The sequence below is a fragment of the Hippopotamus amphibius genome, chromosome 9 (genome assembly GCF_030028045.1).
Source record: "Hippopotamus amphibius kiboko isolate mHipAmp2 chromosome 9, mHipAmp2.hap2, whole genome shotgun sequence".
Classification (NCBI taxonomy): Eukaryota; Metazoa; Chordata; class Mammalia; order Artiodactyla; family Hippopotamidae; genus Hippopotamus; species Hippopotamus amphibius.
In genome coordinates, this window is record NC_080194.1 from 75388124 (window position 1) to 75409536 (window position 21413).

Consider the following 21413-nt stretch of genomic DNA (forward strand, 5'->3'; position numbering starts at 1 on the left):
GTCTGGGACATACCATCCATTGGTTAAGGGAGGGACACTGTAACTTTTCACCCAAACTAGAACACTTGAGAATGAAAGAGATAGAAACCAGGATTCGTGGATCACTTCTCATAGGGACAGCAACAGCTCCATTTCCAGGGATGGTGAACTATTTTGTTCAAACTAACCTTTCTTCTAATACCAGCTAGGCAAGCTGCACAAAAAAAATTTTTTAACTTAGTTGAGAACACTATATATGTTTTTAATATTTATATTTATATATATATTTATATGTACATGTATATATATCAATGCAGGACCTGAGGGGCTAAGTTCCCAGAGAGGCAGGAAGCCTGGGGAGATGAATCTAGCATTTCACACTGCTTTTCCCTTGAGACACTGTTGACTCCTAAAGCATCAGCTGAAAGGCTGAGAAGTTGAGCAGATTTCCCAGAAACTGCATGAGACTTGGGGATAGAAACTGCATTTCCAGGACCACCAAGGTGGAAGGGCCATGACAAACCCCAGGCTTTCAGCTTGGAACCAAAGGGCTTTCCCCTATTGAGTAAGGATGAACAAGAATAAGACTCACTCTCATAAGGATAGAAGCTCACTTCCAAATCATTGCAATTATCTCCTAGAAGCAAAAATAAATCCATCTGAAAGAGTATCAAGAGCTTTAAATGATCTCAATAATGTTTTCATAAATAAATGTCTGACATTGGATTGAAAAATTATTAGGTACACCAGAAGACAAGACTTTAATGAAACCATGGGAAAAAAGACAATAGAAACAGACACATAGAAGATCAGATATTAGGTCTATTAGACCACCGACTTTGAAATAGCTGCAATTAATATGTTGAAAAAATTATAGAAAATGGAAAATTCTGGCAAAAAGATGGAAACTATGGAAAAGAATCAAATGAAAATTCTAGAACTAAAAATTACACTACTATCTGAAGTAAAGAACTTAAGGAAGTGGAACCTGGACAATACTGAGGAGATGAATGAACCAGACACTAGCTTAGAAGAAATGATTTGGAAACCAACATAACATATATATGAAATATCCAGGAAATTTCATCATATGAAATATGATGAAAACATCAAACATTTGTATAATTGAAGCCCAGAAGAGAGGGGAGAGGAAACGGAACAGATAACTGCTGAGAATTTTTCAAAACTGATTAAACACTTCAAGCCACAAATTGAAGAGTGCAAAAAAAATGTAAGCAGCGTAAGTAAAAAGAAAACTACACCTAAGTAAATCCTAGTAAAATTGTTGAAAGTAAAAGAAAAAAATCTTTAAAAAAACCAGGGGTAAAAAGGACACTTTATCTTTAAAGGAACAATGTTATCAACATCTGACTTCTTAACAGAAAAAAATGTATGCTAGAGAATCCTCAAATAGTTGCCAACCTGGAATTCTACATACAGCAAAAATATCCTTCAAAATGATGATGAATTAGACACATTTTCAAGTGAATAAAAGGTGAAAGAATTCGTTAGCAGCATACCTGTGACAAAGGAGATACAAAAAGGTATTCTTCAGGAAGAGGAAAATGATGAGAAATAAAGCTCAGAGATACAGAGAGGGAAAAAAAGCAACAAAAATAAATTATGTGGGTAAATCTAAATGATTGTATAATAATAAAAATAATAATGCCTTGTAGCTCTAAAATAATACAGCATTAAAAGCACATAGCATTAAAATAATATAGCATTAAAAGAAATGACAACAATGGCACCTAAGATGGAAGGAAGGAAAAGATAAACTGTTCTCAGGTGTTTCCTTTGCCTTGGAATTGGCAAACATTAACTTATATTGGAAATTAAAAATTCAAGGATGAATACTGTAGTGTCTATGGCCAATTCTAAAAGAAAAGTGAAAAGTACATAACAAGTTAGTAAAGGAGAAGACAGAATAAAAAAATAAATAATCCAAAAGAACACAAGAAAAAGAGAAAAAGGACCATAGAAGAGGTAAGAGAAATACAAAGGTGAGTCAAATATTAACTACACTCCAGCTGTAGAATTTATTGAAGAGTACAGATAATTTTTGACTCACCCTCGTAGAATGAAAATAACAACACAGTAGATTTAAATGCAACTATCAGTAAATATATTAAACGTAAGCAAACCAAATATCTCACTTAAAAGACATGAATTTTCATCATGGATTAATAAAAACATTTTAATTATATACAAGGTATGTACTTAAATATATGGATACAAGAAAAACTGAAAGTAAAAGGATAGAAAAGCATGTATTATACAAACACCAACCCAAAGAGAGCTGTGATACCCACAGAAGGAAAAAGCATTTTAACATCACTCTTTACCTTACATCAGAGTCATGCAGGTAGCTACCAGATCCTTGTCTAGGGTGTAAATGCACGGAAAAGCCAAACTGGACCTCATTCGTCTTCATATGCCATGGTACCATGCAAGCTATAGCTACTCAGGATGCGTGCCCCACGAACTAACCAAGTGAGAAAATAAGTACATAAATATGGAGGAAAATTAAAGGGCACATACCTTTTTAATATATGGCATGTATCTTTTATCCGTCTTATAGGAACCGTATTCATTCTCCATCTGCACGGCAATAATGGGGCCATCCTCCTGGAACTGAGGGTCAAGGAGACGAGAGTCTGAAGTGAGGTGACTGGTGGGGAAAGGCTGGATTTTCTATTTGTTGCACCACACACATATTTAGAGTGCCATAAAAAAGGACATATTCCTAAACTCAACTCCAAGTACATGACACTTCAAGCAATTTCTCTCACTCTTAAGTCAGCAATCTCCTCTAGGTCAGATGCTCTTAGCATCCTGCCTCTCCCAGTGCTCTGTAGGTAATTAGTGCCCATCACGTCCCCCCTAATTCAATGCATTAAGCAGAGGCTTCAAACCTCCACTGCCATCCTTTCTCGTTTAGCACCAGCTAAACGAGGAAGGTGGCCCACATCCCATCCAGGCGTTGTCTCATCTCGAGTGCTGGTCTCACCTCATTCCCACTTCTCAGGGATGTGGCCCTCTGGGGCGCCCCTCTGTCTTCTGTATCTCCATCTCCTTCTTTACTTAACCCTTCCCATCACCACGTACACTGACTCCAGTCACTGCCCTATCACCCTCTTCACCTTTGAGGACAAACTCCATGAAGCAGCTCTGCACCCCCTTTAGACTTCTTATCCTCTCACTGACTCCTTCTCACTCTGGTCTCACTTCCACTCTTTCCACTCTACTTACATTACTAACATTGACCTTCTCTTTGCTAAATTTAAACAACACATTTTCATCCTAATTTAATTTCTCCCCACCAACAGTCAGCGCTCTTGGTTCCCTCCTCCTCCTTGCAATCCTCTCTTCCGGAACATTCCCTCCTAGTTTCTGGGCTCTCTGGTCACTCTCCCTCAGCCTTCTTTGCAAGCTTCAATGCCCATGTTCCTCACGGTTCTCTATCAGTCCTATCTGTGTGTGGGATCACATCCTTCTGCCCTCTCAGTTATGCCCTCCGGCAAATATCTTCTCACATTCCCTCCCTACCAGTTCCTCTCTGTGATGCTAACATGCTTAGTCACCCCCTATCTTTATAGCTCTGGCCAGCCCGGCTGTCATGTTTTCTCTCCATATCTTGCACCTGACACATCCTAGCCAAGTTTCATTGTACTCATCACTGCACTTCTCAACCTACTCTTGGAGACACATGGGGCGCCATGAGGTAGCCTGCCCGGCAGGCAGAACTAAGAAAAACAGTGTTGACCTCTAAAAATTAAACTCCACGCCAACAATAACAGTAAGAACCTGGGTAACGCCCAGGACTACGTAAAAGTGTGACTAAAGTGTTAGCACATCAAAACCTGTGTTTATCATGACCTGGGAGAATCTGGGAGAAGAGAGCTGAAATGGGAAAAGATTTAGCAAGCAGAACATAAGTGACTGTACTCTACCCTGACAGGGGAGAAAAGAGGTCACAAAGCCTAAAAGAGTGTTCCAAACCTTTAAATCTCATCCCTTGTTGACAAATATTGAAAACCTTTTTCAAAATCTGCTTCTTTCTCCCCCTTTCCCATCCATCCAATGAGGAAACTGGCTGATCAGAGAACAGAAGAGGAAAGAGGAAAAACCCACAAGTTGACAGTACCTGGGATTATCCAAAGCAAGAGCCCCCAAACCTGGTAAATATACCTGAAACTTCTAAAAGAAGGGTGCTCAGGTGCAAGTGCTGATTCCTCAGGCTATACTAAAATGCTTTCAAGAACCCCCAGCTCCCTCAGGCCCTGGTTTTGCACTCCCCAGGCAAGCTTCTGATTACTAATTTAGTTTTGCAGGAGCTCCAGGACTGAGAAGGTCCTGATATGGGGTGGGGTGAGCGCTCTAGTTTCCTCTAGAACTTTCTGCAATGATGAAAATGCTCTGTGTTCTCACTGTCCAATGTGGTAGCAACTGAGCAACTGAAATGTGTCTGGTGTGAATGAGGACCTAAATTTTTTATTTAGTTTCAATTAATTGCAACTTCAATAGCCACAGTGGTCATGGCTACCATGCTGGACAGAGCAGCTCCAATCCTGTAAAGGACTATCTCCACCCCCTACTGTTCCCCAAATGGCACCCTGATCCTGCTCTTTAGCTCCTCAGTAGTTTCAATGGCTTCCCTGAGTCTGGTTAACCCTGGGACACTCACAATGTCAGGACCAGCTCTGCCCTGAGTAGATCCACACTACATGAAGCCTTCCCTGGCCATCTACAGGCCTGTCGTTACCTCCACTCAATCTACAATAACATCCCCTTCCAGTGATAATTGTGAGGATAGAATATGCTTGGTAAACGTTAACTGTCTAACAAATAGCTTGATACCTAATAGAGATTATATATTTGTTCCTTCCCTCTGCTCATTTTGTACCTAATTATACAGTCCTTTATTATACATTTTCCAAATCTCGTAGAAATACAGTGGCACACTATTTCTACTCAAACAATGAATATGAATGACATCATGGTTTTATTGCAGGGGAGAGACATTAAAAAATCAAATAAATTGCAGCTTCTACAAAATCTCTGACTTAAGGTCATCTATATCACCTATTATTTGTGAAAGATTGACAAGTAGCTATCTTTAGCAGCTAAGCTAAGACATTCTGATGGCTATCATTAATTTCCCATTTATGGTGCTGGAGAGCAAAGAAATAATACAGAAGATGACATAAAAATACATGGAGCACAGTTTCCAGCATACTGCCAGGAAAAGGCATCCAGTTAGGCAGTAGATGAGGAAAAGGCATAAAAGCAGGACAAAAAAATCTGGTATTTCTTAAATAAGGAATTGGAGTTAGCTGCTACATATGCTTCCTGCTTATGAGTAATAGAAAGGAAGTTTAGCCCTATCTGGTAAATCAATTCAGGCAATGGCTTCCCTTGGTCAGAGAGATGGGGAATAGGGCTTTACCTGGAATGACAGTATCCTGGGAATCAGATCATCGAAATAGTGATTCACCGCTTTAGTGAAGCCCTTGTAAGTGGTTCTTAGCCTCATTTTAGAATCCTGGAGTAACCAACTAGGATGGAAGAGGCAAGACTCAGACTTGGGGTGGGAGATAGCAAAAAGAAATGTTCAAGCATCTGAGGCTAGAAAACGTGGACAGCCCAAACTTGCACAGCAACACTGGAACAGAACATTGTGAGATTTTTAACCCATCTTTAAGTAGTCTGAGTTCAGTTACAAAGAGCTCAGCACCTTAACCACCATCTCTCTCCTCCAAATACAGTTGACGATTGTAAGATGAGGAAATGATCCAGAGCAGGGTCCTCAAGCTACAGCCCATAGGCCAAGTCAGAGCCACTGTCTGTTTCTGTAAATAAAGTTTTATCAGCGCACAGCCCACCCTTCGTTTACATGCCGTCACAGCTGCGCTCCTGCGGCAGTGGCAGGGTTGAGGAGTTGCAACAGATGCTGTATGTGTCCCTCAAATCCAAAAATATTATCTGGCCTTTTACAAAAAAAAAAGTTTGCCAAACCTTAGTTTGGAGTGAGATTTTTATAAAGCTGTTTCAAAGGGTTTTTTTTTTAATGTTTTTTAATAGAATATTATTTGGCCATTAAAAAAATGAGGAATCGATTCATGCTAAAGCATGAATGAACCTTGAAAACATTATGCCAAGGGAAAGAAGCCAGACACAAAGGTCACATAAGGTATAATTCCATTTACATGAAATATACAGGATAAGCAAATCCAGAGAAACTGAATTAGTGGTTGCTAGGAGCTGGGGGGAAGCAGGAATGGGGGGGCGGAGGGGGGGCCGTGGCTGAGCGGCTTTTTTCTTCAAGTGATGAAAAAGTTCTGGAACAAGATTGTGGTGAAGATTGTTCAACATTTTTAATGTACTCAATTGCCACATAATTGCATACTCTCAAATGGTAAATTTTATATTATGCATATTTTACTACCATTTAAAAAATGAAAGGAAGCAAAAAAGAAAAAACCCTCCTTTAAAAGAGATAACCAACCCAATTTCATGCTATTTGTACTGTCATCACAAAAGCTAGAACTTACAAAGATACTGCTTACATGGTAGCCAATAGTTTTATTTAAAGAGAAAAAAAAAAGGCTTCTACCTCTTTGTACTGCAGAGATGAGATGAAGATTTATAAAAAACAAATATTGTGTTATTCCCAGTATTTTAAAGTTCATTTTCCATGCCATTAAACGGAGGGGAGGGTACAGATTAAAAATGCACATAGAAAACCAAGCAAAACTCTTTGCTCTTACACGTGAATGTGCCTGGGGACCACAGAGTCACAGCCAGGGGTTTCCCAGCACAACCCACCTGGGCAAGCCTCCAAGGTCCAAGTCACTCCCGATGTAGGGGCCTAGACACAGGATGACCCACAGGTCCACCTCTGAAGCCAGGGATATAAAAGCACTGGGAAGTGAAGCAATAAAGATAATTTCACATAGAGAGCTGAGCCTGGAATCACCGCTATGTTTCTCCCTGAGGTCTGTTCTCCTGAGGTCAGAACAGGTGGAACTCACAGCCTGGTCGACAGAAGTCCCTGTGGGAGACAGGACCTGGGGCGGCAGGGAACAATGCATTCCACATAAGAGGGTTCAGTCAAGGCATGAGAGAGCAGGACACTGAGGGAAAGCGCAGGAATCCAGGCCAGACGCCAACCTTCCCTCCTAAACCTGCTCCCCCCACATCTCCTGTCCGCCGCCCCACCCCCACCCAAGAGGCACCACCCAGAGCAGATACTCACGAATCATTCTGGCTCCTCGTTCTTCCTTATCTCCCACTTTCAGTCTATCACCAAATTATGTTTATTCTTCCAACGGAAGATTTCTGAACACAGAATTCTTCCTACTTCCTACTGCTACCACCTCGGTTAGGAAATTCATCATTTCCACCTGAGATATTCCAGTGGTTTCCTCCCTCCTTCCCTCCCTCTTTCCTCTTCCCTCCCTACCTTTTTCTGATGCTTCTCCAATCACTGTCAATAAGAATATCATCATCAACAACAAACACAGGAGCTAATTTTTACCTCATATCAGCATCTGGCACGATAGCTCAATTTTTTAAGTTTATTATTTTCTTTGACAATTCTGTGACATCAGTATCAATATCATCTCCATTTTACACATAAGAAAGTAAACGCTTAAAGAGTCACAGCTTCCTCAAGGTCACATTTTTGGTAAATGGAAGAGTTAAAAGGGCAATCAGGCAGAGGACCTCCAGAAATGTTATTCTGCCTCTTAAAAATACTACCGGCATGCAAATACAAACTTCCCAAATTAAAATTCTTCACTTGACTCCCCAGTGCCTTCAGAAGAGATTCCACATTTTGTAGCATGGCATACAAAACAAACCAAGCTGTGCTTGACTATCTCTCCTGTTTTATTTATGACAGTTCCTCTACTCAAAAGCAGCAGTAGAGACTACCCTGGTGGTGCAGTGGTTAAGAATCCGCCTGCCAGTGCAGGGGACATGGGTTCGATCCCTGATCTGGGAAGATCCCACATGCCACCACAACTACTGAGCCTGTGCTCTAGAGCCTGCAAGCCACAACTACTGAGCCCGTGTGCTGCAACTATTGAAGCCCGAGCGCCTAGAGCCCCTGCTCCACAACAAGCAAAGTCACTGCAATGAGAAGCCTGCGCATGGCAACGAAGAGTAGCCCCTGCTTGCCGCAACTAGAGAAAGCCCACACGCAGCAATGAAGACCCAACACAGCCTAAATAAATAAATAAATAAATAAATAAATAAATAAATAAATAAATAAATAAATAAAACCAGCAGGAGAGTCAGACAGCATTACTTGCAGTTTCCAGCAAATATAAAGTTAGTTATGAAACTCATTCTTTTCCTTCCTAGGCACATAGCTCACCTACACGTCCTGCCTCCATGCATTTAGATGTGGCTGTGACTGATTTCAAGTCATCAGAATGTGTACAGAATCGAGTGTTCCTATTCCCAGAAAAGAGTCTCCACACTCTTTGTTCTACCTGCAGGCTTGATGCTGACGAGCATGGTGGTTTGGAAGCGATATGCTGAAGATGGTGAAGTCACAAGATAGAAAGATCCTGAATCCCTCAGTTATTTCTTGGAAGAGAGATGTGTGCTCACCATGAATATTTATTTTATTGATAAACTTTCCTTAACTGAAAATAAATCTTTATCGATAGAAGATGTTGAGCTCACTTGTTGCAGCAGCTGACATCAGTTTCATGTACGTAAAACGTTCTCTCACATCTCTGACAGTGCCCTTGCTGGACCCTCTGTCTGAAATCACATGAACTCCTGCTCAACATTCTAACCTGCTTTAGCAGTAACTTCACTGTTGTCTGCCCTGGCCTGCTCCCCTAGTTTGGGTTACATGTCCTTAGTGTGCCATTACTTGCCTCTCTATATATACAGAATCCTTATTCAACCGCACATGCTTTATCTGTGCATCTCCAGCACCAAAGACAATTCTGAACTACAGCAGATGGAAAATACATATTTTTGAACAATTACTCTACTGTATCACATCTCAGAAATCCTGTAAACCATAGCTCAGAAACCTCCTCTTGTAAGTGAGACAGCAGGGTCCTCATGACAGATTAAAGCTGCACATACACTCTCTAAGCCACATGTGGGTAAAATGCATCACAGACCCTGAGGTCGGGGCTCCCCTGCCGAAAACAGAATCACTGCTCAAGAGGCTTCAGTCTGGGGGAACAAAATTATCAGAGCTTCCCGGTGGTTCTCAAAGCAGAAAGCAAGGTTCGCCTTGCTTCATGTGACCCCACAGAGTCACGCCCTGTTTCTGAGCCAGAGAAACAGCAACTGAAACATGAAACATACATCAAATCCAGATTTCCAGTATAGCGAAAATGGCCCCTTCTTGGCTCATGAAGGTTCCAAGGAACATGCCTGAAATGGAAAAAAGAGAAATATAAAAACTTTATATTTTACAGTTATAAAATAATAATATTGGATTATACAATATTCTATAACCCAAATGCATAATACAATATTGTACAATACAATATTGTATAATATTGGATTATACAGTATTATCTAAATGAATATATAGAAATATATAAAATATATAATATATTTAAAAGTTTATATTTTACAGTTATAAAATAGTAATATTGGGTTATACAATATTATATAATACAATTATATAATATAATATCATACAATATAACACTGTATAATCCAATTGTATAATATAATATTGTACAATATTATTTAAATGAATACAAAATGAAATCCAGCAATCAACAATATAAGATTCACAACACAAAGTTTACTAGGTAAGCCAAAAAAACAAAAACAAAAACAAAACCAGGAAAATATGATGCATAAACCAGAAAAAAAAAAAATCAAGCAACAGAAATAAACCCAGAAATGACACATAGGTTGAAACTGGCAGAAAAAAGTATTTAAAAGGTATAACAAATATACACCATCTCTTTAATAAGTAAAGGAAAGTGTGACCATAACGAGGAAAATGGAAGATATAAAAAAGATCCAAAAGGAACTTCTAAATTTTAAGAATATAATATCTGAAATCAAAAATACTCTGGATACTATTAGCAGCAGGAAATGAAAAATATACCACTGATACAGCAGAACAGAGACAGTAATAGAAGGCCAGTAAGCTTTAAGACAGAGCAAAGAAACTACCCAAACTAGAAAACAGGAAAAACGTTAAAATGAACAAAGCATTAGTAACATGTGGGATCTTATCAAGTCCAAATCCTGGAAAAATGGGGAGACGAAAATATTAGAAGAACCCACCTCCTAGAGTAATGGAAATAAAAACAAAAATAAATAAGTGGGACTTAATGAAACAAAAGCTTTTGCACAGCAAAGGAAACTATAAATAGGACGAAAAGACAACCCTCAGAATGGGAGAAAATATTTGCAAATGAATCAACAGACAAAGGATTAATCTCCAAAATATATAAACAGTTCATGCAGCTCAATATCAAAAAAACAAACAACCCAGTCAAAAAATGGGCAGAAGACCTAAATAGGCATTTCTCCAAAAATGACATACAGATGGCCAAGAGGCACACGAAAAGCTGCTCAACATCACTAATTATCAGAGGAATGCAAATCAAAATTAGTATCACCTCACACCAGTTAGAATGGGCATCATCAGAAAATCTACAAATAATAAATGCTGGACACGGGATTGGGGGGGCGGGGGGCGAAGGGGAAGCTGGGACGAAGTGAGAGAGTAGTATAGACATATATACACTACCAACTGTAAAATAGATAGCTAGTGGGAAGTTGCTGTATAACAAAGGGAGATCAACTTAATGGTGGGTGATGGCTTAGAGGGCCAGGACAGGGAGGGTGGGTGGGAGGGGATATGGGGATATATGTATAAATACAGCTGATTCACTTTGGTGTACCTCAAAATTTGGTACAAGAGTATAAAGCAATTATATTCCAATAAAGAGCTTAAAAAATATATTTATTGGAAAAAGAAAAAAAAATGCTGGAAAGGGTGTGGAGAAAAGGGAACCCTCTTGTACTGTTGGTAGGAATGTAAATTGATACAGCCACTATGGAGAACAGTATGGAGCTTCCTTGCAAAACTAAAAATAGAACTACCATATGATCCATCAATCCCGCTACTGGGCATATACCCAGAGAACACCATCATTCAAAAAGACACATGCACTCCAATGTTCACTGCAACACTATTTACAACAGCCAGGACATGGAAGCAACCTAAATGTCCATCAACAGATGAATGGATAAAGAAGATGTGGTACATACATACAATGGAATATTACTCAGCCATAAAAAGGAACGAAATTGGGACATGTGCAGAGACATGGATGGACCTAGAGACTGTCATACAGAGTGAAGTAAGTCAGAAAAACAAATAACATATATTGATGCATATATGCGGAATCTAGAAAAAAGGTACAGATCAACCTGTTTGCAAGGCAGGAATTGAGACACAGATGTAGAGAACAAACATACGGACACCAAGAGGGGAAAGCGGGGGGGGGGGGGGGTGTTGGGGGGGAATGAGGTGGGATGAATTGTGAGATTAGGATTGCTGTATATACATTACTAATAAGAAAAAAATATCAAATTGTACACTTTAAATATACACAGTTTATTGTACGTCAATTATATCTCAATAAAAGTTCTTAAAAAATATTAGAAGAAACAGGAAATTTTACTAAATTTTGGTAAACTGATGAAAACTATAAACCTACAGATTCAAGAATCTCAATGAACCAGAAGTAGAAAAAAAAAAAAAAACTACACCATAGCGCCACAGAATCAAATAACTGAAAAGCAACAACAGAGAGAAAATCTAAAAAGTAACCAAAAGGGGAAAAACAACAAATTATAAAAAGAATTTTTTTAAAAAGATAAGGAATACAAGATTTGCCATCAGATAATGTGCAAGTCAGAAGATAATGCAGAGACATTTTTAAGGTACTGAAATTAAAGCCCCAAACAAAAAAACTATCAATCTGAAATTCTATACCCAGTGAGATTATCCCTCAAAATTGAAGATGAAAGAAATATATTTTTCAAAGAAACAAAATCTAAGATAATTCTGGATCAACAGACTTCCATTGTAAGACATGTTAAAGGAAGTTCCTCAGCAGAAGGAAATGACACCAGGTAGAAACTGTAATCTACACAATGGAATGAAGAGCACCCAAAATGGTAAATATGTGGGTAAATAAAAAAGATATTTTTATCACCTTAAATTTCTCTCAAATATAATTAGATGTTCAAACCAGGAAAAAAAATGTATCATGATTTTGTAGCTTATAAAAATAAAACACATGGCACAGCACAGCACAGCACAAAGGAAGGGAAGAGTGAATGGAGGCATACAACTGTAAGATTCTGTAGTACTAGCTTTTTATTTTTCGAAAAGTGAACAAATTAGGAATTTAACAATTTAGATAAAGAACTTTAGATAAGAACTTCGGGAACAAATCCAAGATCCTTAAAAAAATTATTTAATACTCCACTTTCAACAATGGACACATCATCCAGACAGAAAATCAATAAGGAATATTAGACCTGAACTACACATTAGACCAGAAGAACACATTTTGGTGTGATTATCAATGGAATTGCATACAGTCATGAGAATGAACAAGCTAAAATATGGGGCAAACATGGAGAACTCTTACAAACATAATCTTGAGCAAAAGACACCAGACACAAGAGTACATACTATACGATTCCAGGTACATAAAGTTCAAAACAGGCGAAAGTAATGTACATGTTAGAAGAACGAGCTTTGCTTCTCCTCTGCAGCGAGGTCCTAACTGCAAGCGGATGAAAGAGCTTCTGAGATGCAGGCACATCGCAAGGTTACCCGGGTACATTCACATTATTTAAGTTCACTGAGCTCAATGCTTATATATTGTACACATGTTAAACTTCAATATAATATTAATTTAAAAATAAAATAAAATAAAAAAGAATGGTGGGGGGAAGGAATTGAGGACATCTATTACCAGTGAAGGTATACTAGGTAACTTGGATCAAACATTCCATGCCCCCCTCCCCAATACCTGACTGCTGAGCTGGGACTTGGGTCTTGTCCTGCTTCAGACTCAGACTGAAACTTTGGCTCTTGGGTCTCCAGCCTGCCAGCTCTTGGACTGGAATTCACACCATTCTCTCCCCAGGGTCTCCAGCTTGCCAACCGCAAGTCTTGGGACTTCTCTGCCTCCATAACTGCATGAGCCAATTCTCTCTGCCTCTCTCTCTCTCACTGGCATGCTGACACACACACACATACACACTCCTGCTGGCTCTGCCTCTCTGGAGAAGGCTCGCTAACACAGGCATCCACAGTCACCATGAGCAGACAGCCAGGGGCTGAAGCCGGATGCTGGAGCCAGCATTGGTAGCAACACAAACTGTAACTGATAAATTGCTAGAGGCTCAGTACAGATGGGCTTGAGAGTTGAAACTCTGAAGGAGGGGTCAGTCTTGCATTTTACCTCCAGAAGCCCTAAGATTCTCAGTGTGAAGATCTAAGACAAATCCCCTCCTGCTTCCTACTGGGTTACAGAAGAGTAGACATTCCAAAATAAGTCCAGGGCCTTCTGTGCTCCTTAAGAAAAGCCTGCTCTCAATGGAGACTATTTTTTGCCAAAGCCTAAGCAGGCTGAGGAGAGGGAAACACCTCTTTAGATATCCGCTTGGAGAAAGGGAAATATGCAAACCTAGCACACTCCAGCCTTCAGCACACAGGACAGAAATACCCAACTCAGACTCACAGAGACAGAGATCCGCCAGCACACTCACCCTCACCCCACACCTCGCCACCACATCAACAGGCTCCCGTAAAATAAAAGGGGGTTACAGCCAAAGGAACTACAAGACTCAGACCCTACTTAAGGGGGAATCTCGAGGAAAAACCAAAGACAACAGGGGGACAAAAACAAGGATGCCAGAGGAAATTTTTTTTCCTCTCAAACCACAGTTACAGCAAACAGTAAACACAGCACAACTGCAAGCCAGATAAACATAAAACCTCACATTATAGGTCAGTTTTCCTCAATTCCTTTTACCCATGACAGCTTGCCCAGCTTTCAACAAAAAATTGTAAGACATGCAAAAACAAAAACCACCATCTAAAGAGACAAAGCAAATGAGAACCAGACTTCAATAGGGGAAATATTTTGGAATTATTGGACTGGGATTTTAAAACAATTGTGACTCATATGCTAAAGGAGAAAGTGGACAGCTAGCAAGAACAGGTGGGTAATGTGAGCAGAGAGATGGAAAGTCTAAGAAAGTATAAAAAGGAAACACTAGAACTTCCTAGGTGGTGCAGTGGGTAAGAATCCACCTGCCAATGCAGGGGACACAGGTTCGATCCCTGCCCCAGGAAGATACCACATGCTGTGGAGCAACTAAGCCCATGCGCCACAACTATTGAGCCTGCACTCTAGAGCCCATGAGTCACAACTATTGAGCCCATGTGCCGCAACTACTGAAGCCCTACTGAGGCAGGTTAATAACAAAAGCAGGGAAGGAAGAGGCAAACAGAAGAGAATGCAAGCCTCAGGGAATAAATAACTTATGGCCTCTTTTACAAAGATCCTGCCATAAAGAGCCCAGACATCTGAGTCAAGGAGATAAGGGAAAACCTAACTTCTGCACTCTGGCCTCTGTACCTTGCCCCTGCCTAGATAAACATAGCTATAGGCTCCCAAAAAAGCGCGGAAACTGGTTTATAAAAGGGGAAACTTTTCTTTGTTTCGGGGCTCAGTCTTTGGATGTGAGTCCACTGGGCCTGTACCGGTACAATAAACATTGCTTCCTGTATTGCAAGCCTCGGTGTCCTGCCTACCTCTACCGATTCCTTCAACACTGCTACTGAAGCCCAAGCACCTAGAGCCTGTGCTCTGCAACAAGAGAGGCCACCAACAATGAGGAGCCTGTGCACCACAAGGAAGAGTAGCCCCCTCACGACGCAACTAGGGAAAGCCTGTGTACAGCAATGAAGACCCAACACAGCCAAATAAATTAATTAATTAATTTAAAAAAAAAAGGAAACACTAGAGCACAAGATGCTGTGACGGAAAAGAAGAGTGCCCCGGTGGATCCGCAGTAAACAGAGCCATGGGAAGAATGAGTGAGCCTAAAGGTAGGACAGTAAAACTTCCAAAATGGAACTGAAAAGATAAAGAAGCATGGAAAGACAGAGAATAGTATGCAAGCACTTTGGGACAGTTACAAAAGGTGTAACATAGATGCAATGGAAATGCCAGAGGAGATTAAAGCAAGGAAGGAAAGGAGAAGTATTTGAAGAAATAATATCTGAACGATTTCCAAAATGAATGACAGATATCAAACCACAGATCCAGGAAGGTCAGCGAATACAAAGCAGGGTAAATATCAAAAAATCTATATGAAAGGATATCACAAACTAAAAGTGCTGCGATGGTACAGAAGGAACAGGTAACACGATGGAACCGATAATGGCCTGGACACAAAGCCCATCACTATGTCCTCAAACGACTGTCAAGATCTACTGCCCTGAGGTGAAGTTCTTGTGAATCTACAGTGAAAGATCTTCTTGATTGAAGACCTGTTCAAAATGGGAAGAAAGAAAAGTAACTTGAAAAAGAAAGACCAGGGAGACCAGCTCTGATGCTTTCACAGACCTAGCAGTAAACAGAGGTAAAGCCGTGGGAGAAGTTAGGGGGAATTGCTGTTCCCAAGCTGGTTCAGCAGCTGGAAAAAGTCGCCCTTTCGAGTGAATACTGCTTTCTTGTCTGTGACACCCCCGATGCTCTTTGCTACACCCAGCTATGCACCTGCTAAAATGCCCCAACCTCATGCCAGCCCCCACCCGAGTTAACCCGTTTCTATTCCTGCATCAGAAACACCACATTCAGAACGTACGCCTGCTCTTCTGAGACCCCTTCAGGTTCCTTGGGCTGGACCCCAACCTTACAAAAGTCCCCCACGCACACTCCTTGTTGAGACGGGCACTCCACCCTTTCTCCTACACTCAGATCCTCCCGAGTCAGGAAATATGACTGTTAGACTCGAGGTTTCTCCCTGCAAGACTTTGGCAGATGATTGGTTGTTGATAATTAAAAAAAGAAAAAGAGGAGGGGGAGGAAGAGGGATGAACTGGGAATCTAGGGTTACTAGATGCAAACTATTATATTTAGAACAGATAAACAACAAGGTCATACTGTATAGCACAGGGAACTATCTCCAATCTCCTGGTATAAACCATAATGGAAAAGAATATAAAAGAAGAACGTATACATGTGTACAATTGGGTCACTTTGTTATACAGCAGAAATTAGCACAACATTGTAAATCAATGCTATACTTCAATAATCAATGTTATACTTCAATAAAAACATATATATGTAAAAAGAAAAAAAGAGAATGCAGCCTTTGTACAACACTAAATGTATTCACTGTGTGAGGCTGCCTTTATTCTGAGGTAATGCTCTTCTGCTTAAAGTGATTTAGAACATCTTATAGTTTATAAAATAATGATGGTAACTTTTATGTTTCTGAAGAAGGATACTAAAACAGACAAAACTTGGCAGTCTTATTTCAACCACAAATGTTTTAAGATTTTTACTAGTTCATGAAACTTTTTTATGGAAATATAATTGATTTTGATATTACATTAGTTTCAGGTGTACAGCATAGTGATTCCATATTTTCACTGAATGTAACAATTCATGAAATTTCAATGTCTGAATCACTGCTATACAAAAGCAACAAAATAATGAGGAAACAAAGAAGGAAAATGATGTGATGTTTAAAAGGTATTATGACAATTTGGAGGGAAATGTTTTAAAAGATCATCCCCCACCATCTGCCAAATTAAATTCCAGACATTTAAAATATAGGTTTTTCTTCTAAACCTGCATTTAAAAATCAAATCATTGGCACAACACAAAATCAAAGACACAACCAAAACTGACTATCAAAATAGTAATGGATGCGCACTTTCTAAACTTAGAAAGCTAGAAAGAAATCATTTATTTTTGTTCATTTTCAGCTTCTAGAATGAGGAAGATCACAGTATTTGCCAGTCCTGGTTCTCAATGAGACCCATCTTCAAAGACAGGACCTTCCCCGGGAATCATCACTGAAGCTAGACTCTGACGGCAAGGGAGGCTCTCCACGGAGGAGTGGGGCCCACTGCCCCAGACTCCCTCAGAGTGCAGGGACACCTGGGCTGCAGCCACCGAGGACATGAGACTGCTGCACACAGCCCACAGTAAGCCTGTTGAGACAGAGGTCCTTAGAGCCACAGGAGCAGGCTCTAGCCCCAGGAGACTCTGGGGACTCCAATGGGGACTTCGCCATCATCAAAACCGTGAAGAAACTATTAAAAGGGTCACTGCTCAGACTGGACTGACGCAGCCTCCAAGCTGGCCGCACTCACGTGGTGACGGTGTTGAAGCCGCAGGCCTTTAGCTTCAGGAGGCTGTCCCTCCAGTAGTCCCTGGGCACCCGGAAGTAGTGGATGGTACCCGACAGGATGAGGAAAGGAAAGTGCCCAAGCGTGAAGTTTGAGTCCTTCACTTGCAGGCCCACGTGTCGGTCCTTTATCTGTGAGGGCCTGAGGAAAGCCTGGGCCACCCTGCAAGGACAAAGGAGGCATGTGACATCCTACAGAGGTGACCCAGGAGACTCACAGGGTGGGCCAATCAGAAAGGCCTTTCCTCCAGGGCCCTGGGCATACCTCCAGCACAAAGGGAAACTTTCCAGACTTCCCCATCAAACGTACCTTTCCGAAGAGCCTCCTTGGTGCATTACCAGTAACCCTGAAGTGCCCAGGAGGCCCACCAGTCTCACCAGGAAGGCCTGCATGCTAGACAGACAGGACAGAGAGATCAGGCTCCCCTGAGCAGGGAAAGAGGTGGCAGCTGGGAGCGGCCTGGGCCATGGAGGATGCTGGGCAGGCAGGATCCTGCATAGCTGTCCCTGGGCTCCTGTAGCACCTGGACTCCGCACAGACACACGGGAGCCACGTCTGCTGCCTGGAGGAAGGATGGCCAGGTGGACAGACTCCTGCTGAACCATGGGGTTTTCAGACACAGGTTACCTTTCAGAGAAAACCAAGCCTCCCTCAAGGAAGCTGTATAAACAGAATAACCTCTGGGAAATTTGCCAGAGACATTCAGCTGCTGAGGAGCAGACTCTCAGGGTTTGGTCTCCCTGAGAGCACACCAGCTGGACCCTCCTCTAAGGGCCTGTGTCATGTCCAGCCAACCTCCCACTTCTCTACACTGCAGGACCCCCCTTCTCAGTTCTTAGGGTTCATGTGGCCCATGGTTTTCCTTACGCTGCTGAACCGAGGGCGAAGTGGGGCCAACGGAGAACTGAAGGGCCTCTACTGAGACAGGGCGACAGGTGGGCCCAGGCCCAGAGGTCGGTGGGGGGGGCGGGGGGGTCCAGCTCCAAGGGCCCAGCCCCAGACTCAGGGTGCAGAGGACCCCTGCCCCAGACCTGCACCCCCAACACTTGAGCTGGCCGCCCCAACCCCAGCCCTGGGACGGAAAGCGCATAAAGACAGGGCCCCCCGCCCCCCCCCCACCAAGGACCGCCAGGGCCCACGCACGGGTGCCGCCTCCCCAGTTCGCTGTGGACCGAGGGCGACCGCCACAGCTGCTCTAGGGACCCATGTGATCCCCTCCCCCCTTCCTCCCCCTCCCCGCATCCCTCCCCGGCCTGGACACCTCCCCCGCCTGCACCCCTCTCCTTACTGGACCTTCCCCGGCCTGGACCCCTCCCCAGCCTGCACCCTCCTCCCTCCTGGACCCCTCTCCCGCCTGCACCCCTCTCCCTCCTGGACCCTCCCCGGCCTGCACCCCTCCCCAGCCTGCACCCTCCTCCCTCCTGCACCCCTCTCCCGCCTGCACCCCTCTCCCTCCTGGACCCCTGTGGGGTCGAGGACGTTCCTCCACGCGGTCACCAAGTCCCTGCGCGAGGCGCTGAGGCCAGGAAGGTCCTTCCCTGGAGTTGGGATCCAGCAGGAGAGCCTCGCAAGCCCGGCGACATCCCGGGGGCGGGCGGGCTCCTCCCGGACCGACCCTGAAGCTGTTAACTCCCCGGCCTGGAGCCGCGGCTCCTCAGGCGGTTCCGACCCGCGCAGGCGAACCTCGTTTGAGTGCGGATGTTCGTCCCGCTCCAGACCCAGAGGACCTCAAACTCGGGCTCTCCCTGGGCCAGCACTAGCGGCGCAGATTCGGGAACTGAGGGTCCAGCGCGGTCGGGACTGCACCGCCCTCTGTGGGTGGGGGCGGGGCGGGGCCCGCCGCACCTGTGCGGGACCCGCCCCCTCCCCCGGCAGGGACCGCCTCCACTGCTTAAAATCCTCTCTGCTGGGTCTGCGCTGATTCGGATTCAGGGTTCAAGAGCAGCTAAACCGCTCTGTCCCGGGTCGTCTCCCTCCGGAGGCGGCTGGACCGGGCTCCGCGCAGTGTGGACCAGGCTGCGTCTCCCCAGTCTTGTTCTTGTCTGTGTCTTTGTGCAGATCTCACGCCGCGGCTTCTGACGCCGAACAGTTGAAAGTCTGACCGACGTTCAGGACGCCTGCGATGATTCCTTCCCTCTGCTTTTCTGACGCACGATCCCACTTTCTCTCTTCTTTGCTCTGTAAACGCGCTTCTACTCTAGGCGCTACTACTCGACACATCAGAGGAAAAACTCTTTTTCAGATCCACTCCACTCCTGGAGTCTGACCTTTTCTGAAGTTCTCTTCACTTAAAAACAGCCATCACGTTGCTCCAGTCTGCCTCCCAAATTCCCTCCCTACTTGCTATTACCCGCAGTTTGCAGGGGCCATGTTTTCACTTCAGGTGCTGACCCCTCCTTTTTATCTCCTTCACCGAAGTTCGTTGATTTATTCCCAGAAGATTCGGGATCCTCTCTCCGCTCAGAGACGTTATCCTCGGGACACCTACATCTGGGATAACGACCCTTTTTAGTACCTCACTCTGCTCCATCTATAAACTTACGTAACCTCACTTGAACTCAAAAATGCTTTATCTCTGAGATACAAGATTCTAACGGTCTACTTTCTGGCCACAGTCATTTTTTTCACACTTCACCATATTTCCCCAAACCTGCTCTTCCTCCGTTTTTGAATTTCCAATCTTCTGGTCTCTCTCATTTTCTTCAGTTTATCATACTCATTCTGGTTTGTATATCCAAAAATACACCTCCTTCCTTATCAGAAATGGTTCTTTCCTTAACCTCATGCGTTCCTACTTTGCTAAGGTAACAAACCAATCTGCTCTCTCTTTGCTCTGCCCTGAGCTGATGAGTGGAAATGAGTAAGGTCATGAAGCCAAACTTACTTAGACCCAGCAATGGGGGTTCCCTGTCTTGGGCAACGCTTTAAATGTCCCTTTATTATACACACACACATATATGTATATATTTATATAAAATACATATATATATAATGCTCTTCTAGATCCTACATAACATGCTTTAATAAACCCTACATTATTAAGGAGTATATGGTTGCTTTGTCACTCAAGATTCAGTTCTCAGTGCTGGTAAACATAAAGCATAAACTCTAAACCCCCAACACCCACGCTCTCCCCCGCCACTTTCAGCCTCCACAGAAACACTTCTCTGCACCTGTTGCTGTTCATCTTCAAAGCAAAAGATGCCTGTATCTGTGTGTCCTCAGGGCTGCAGGTGGGCTGTTGCCAACCTTGGAGGCAGATACTGCTTCAATGTGCAGAAGTACATGAACGGTGTCGTAACCACGAAAGACGCTCGCCCAGTGGAGTTCTCATTGCCAGGAGTGCTGGGCACCCATCTATTCGCTTCTCTTCAGGTCCACTCAGGGTTCCCTGTGACATTTACAACTGTTGCACATGGCAGCTGAGAAGCATTTGATAATACTACACAGTTTGCATGCATCTTATATTTGTATATTTCTGGATCTAGACATGACGTGTGAAGAGTGATATCAATTACATTCGTGAACAGACATTGAACACTATTAACTACAAATGATATTTTTAAAGTGCTGAAAGTTTAAAAAAACTTAAAAAATAAACCTAAAATATCAGCTGTATTTAAACACTTTTATACTTATTATTTGTAATTTGTGTTTTCCTTTTAATTTTGTTAGATAATTTTCAGCGTCCCTGTTCCCTACTTTAATTTTCCTCTACTCTCCATGGTTAGTCATTCCAGTGTGTTTTTTGCACAACTGGCCCTCTGTATTGTGAGTTCCATGTCCGGGGATGTGGAGGGCTGATGGGACTTGAGCATCTGTGGATTTTGATATCTTAGGAGGTTCTGGAATCAATCCTCCCTGATACTGAAGGATGGCTATACATCCTTTGTTGTATGTGTTCCTGCAAAACATGTATTGCTGCTTGTATGACTATATTGTCATTTGACATTGACCGTAGGTCTTA

At 42.7% G+C, this 21413-nt stretch overlaps 1 protein-coding gene across 1 annotated transcript in view; it reads right to left on the bottom strand.

The window, feature by feature from the left end:
* Positions 1-17838, bottom strand: part of LOC130860912 (beta-galactosidase-1-like protein 2) — a 56668-nt gene extending 38830 nt beyond the window's left edge. The window contains exons 1-6 of the mRNA XM_057749450.1: positions 17756-17838; positions 17411-17608; positions 9322-9390; positions 6808-6903; positions 5429-5537; positions 2521-2613 (exon numbers count right to left, since the gene is read on the bottom strand). Of these exons, the coding sequence (XP_057605433.1) occupies positions 2521-2613; positions 5429-5537; positions 6808-6903; positions 9322-9390; positions 17411-17608; positions 17756-17838 (648 nt within the window). The remainder of the gene's footprint in view (positions 1-2520; positions 2614-5428; positions 5538-6807; positions 6904-9321; positions 9391-17410; positions 17609-17755) is intronic.
* Positions 17839-21413: the final 3575 nt, after the last annotated feature.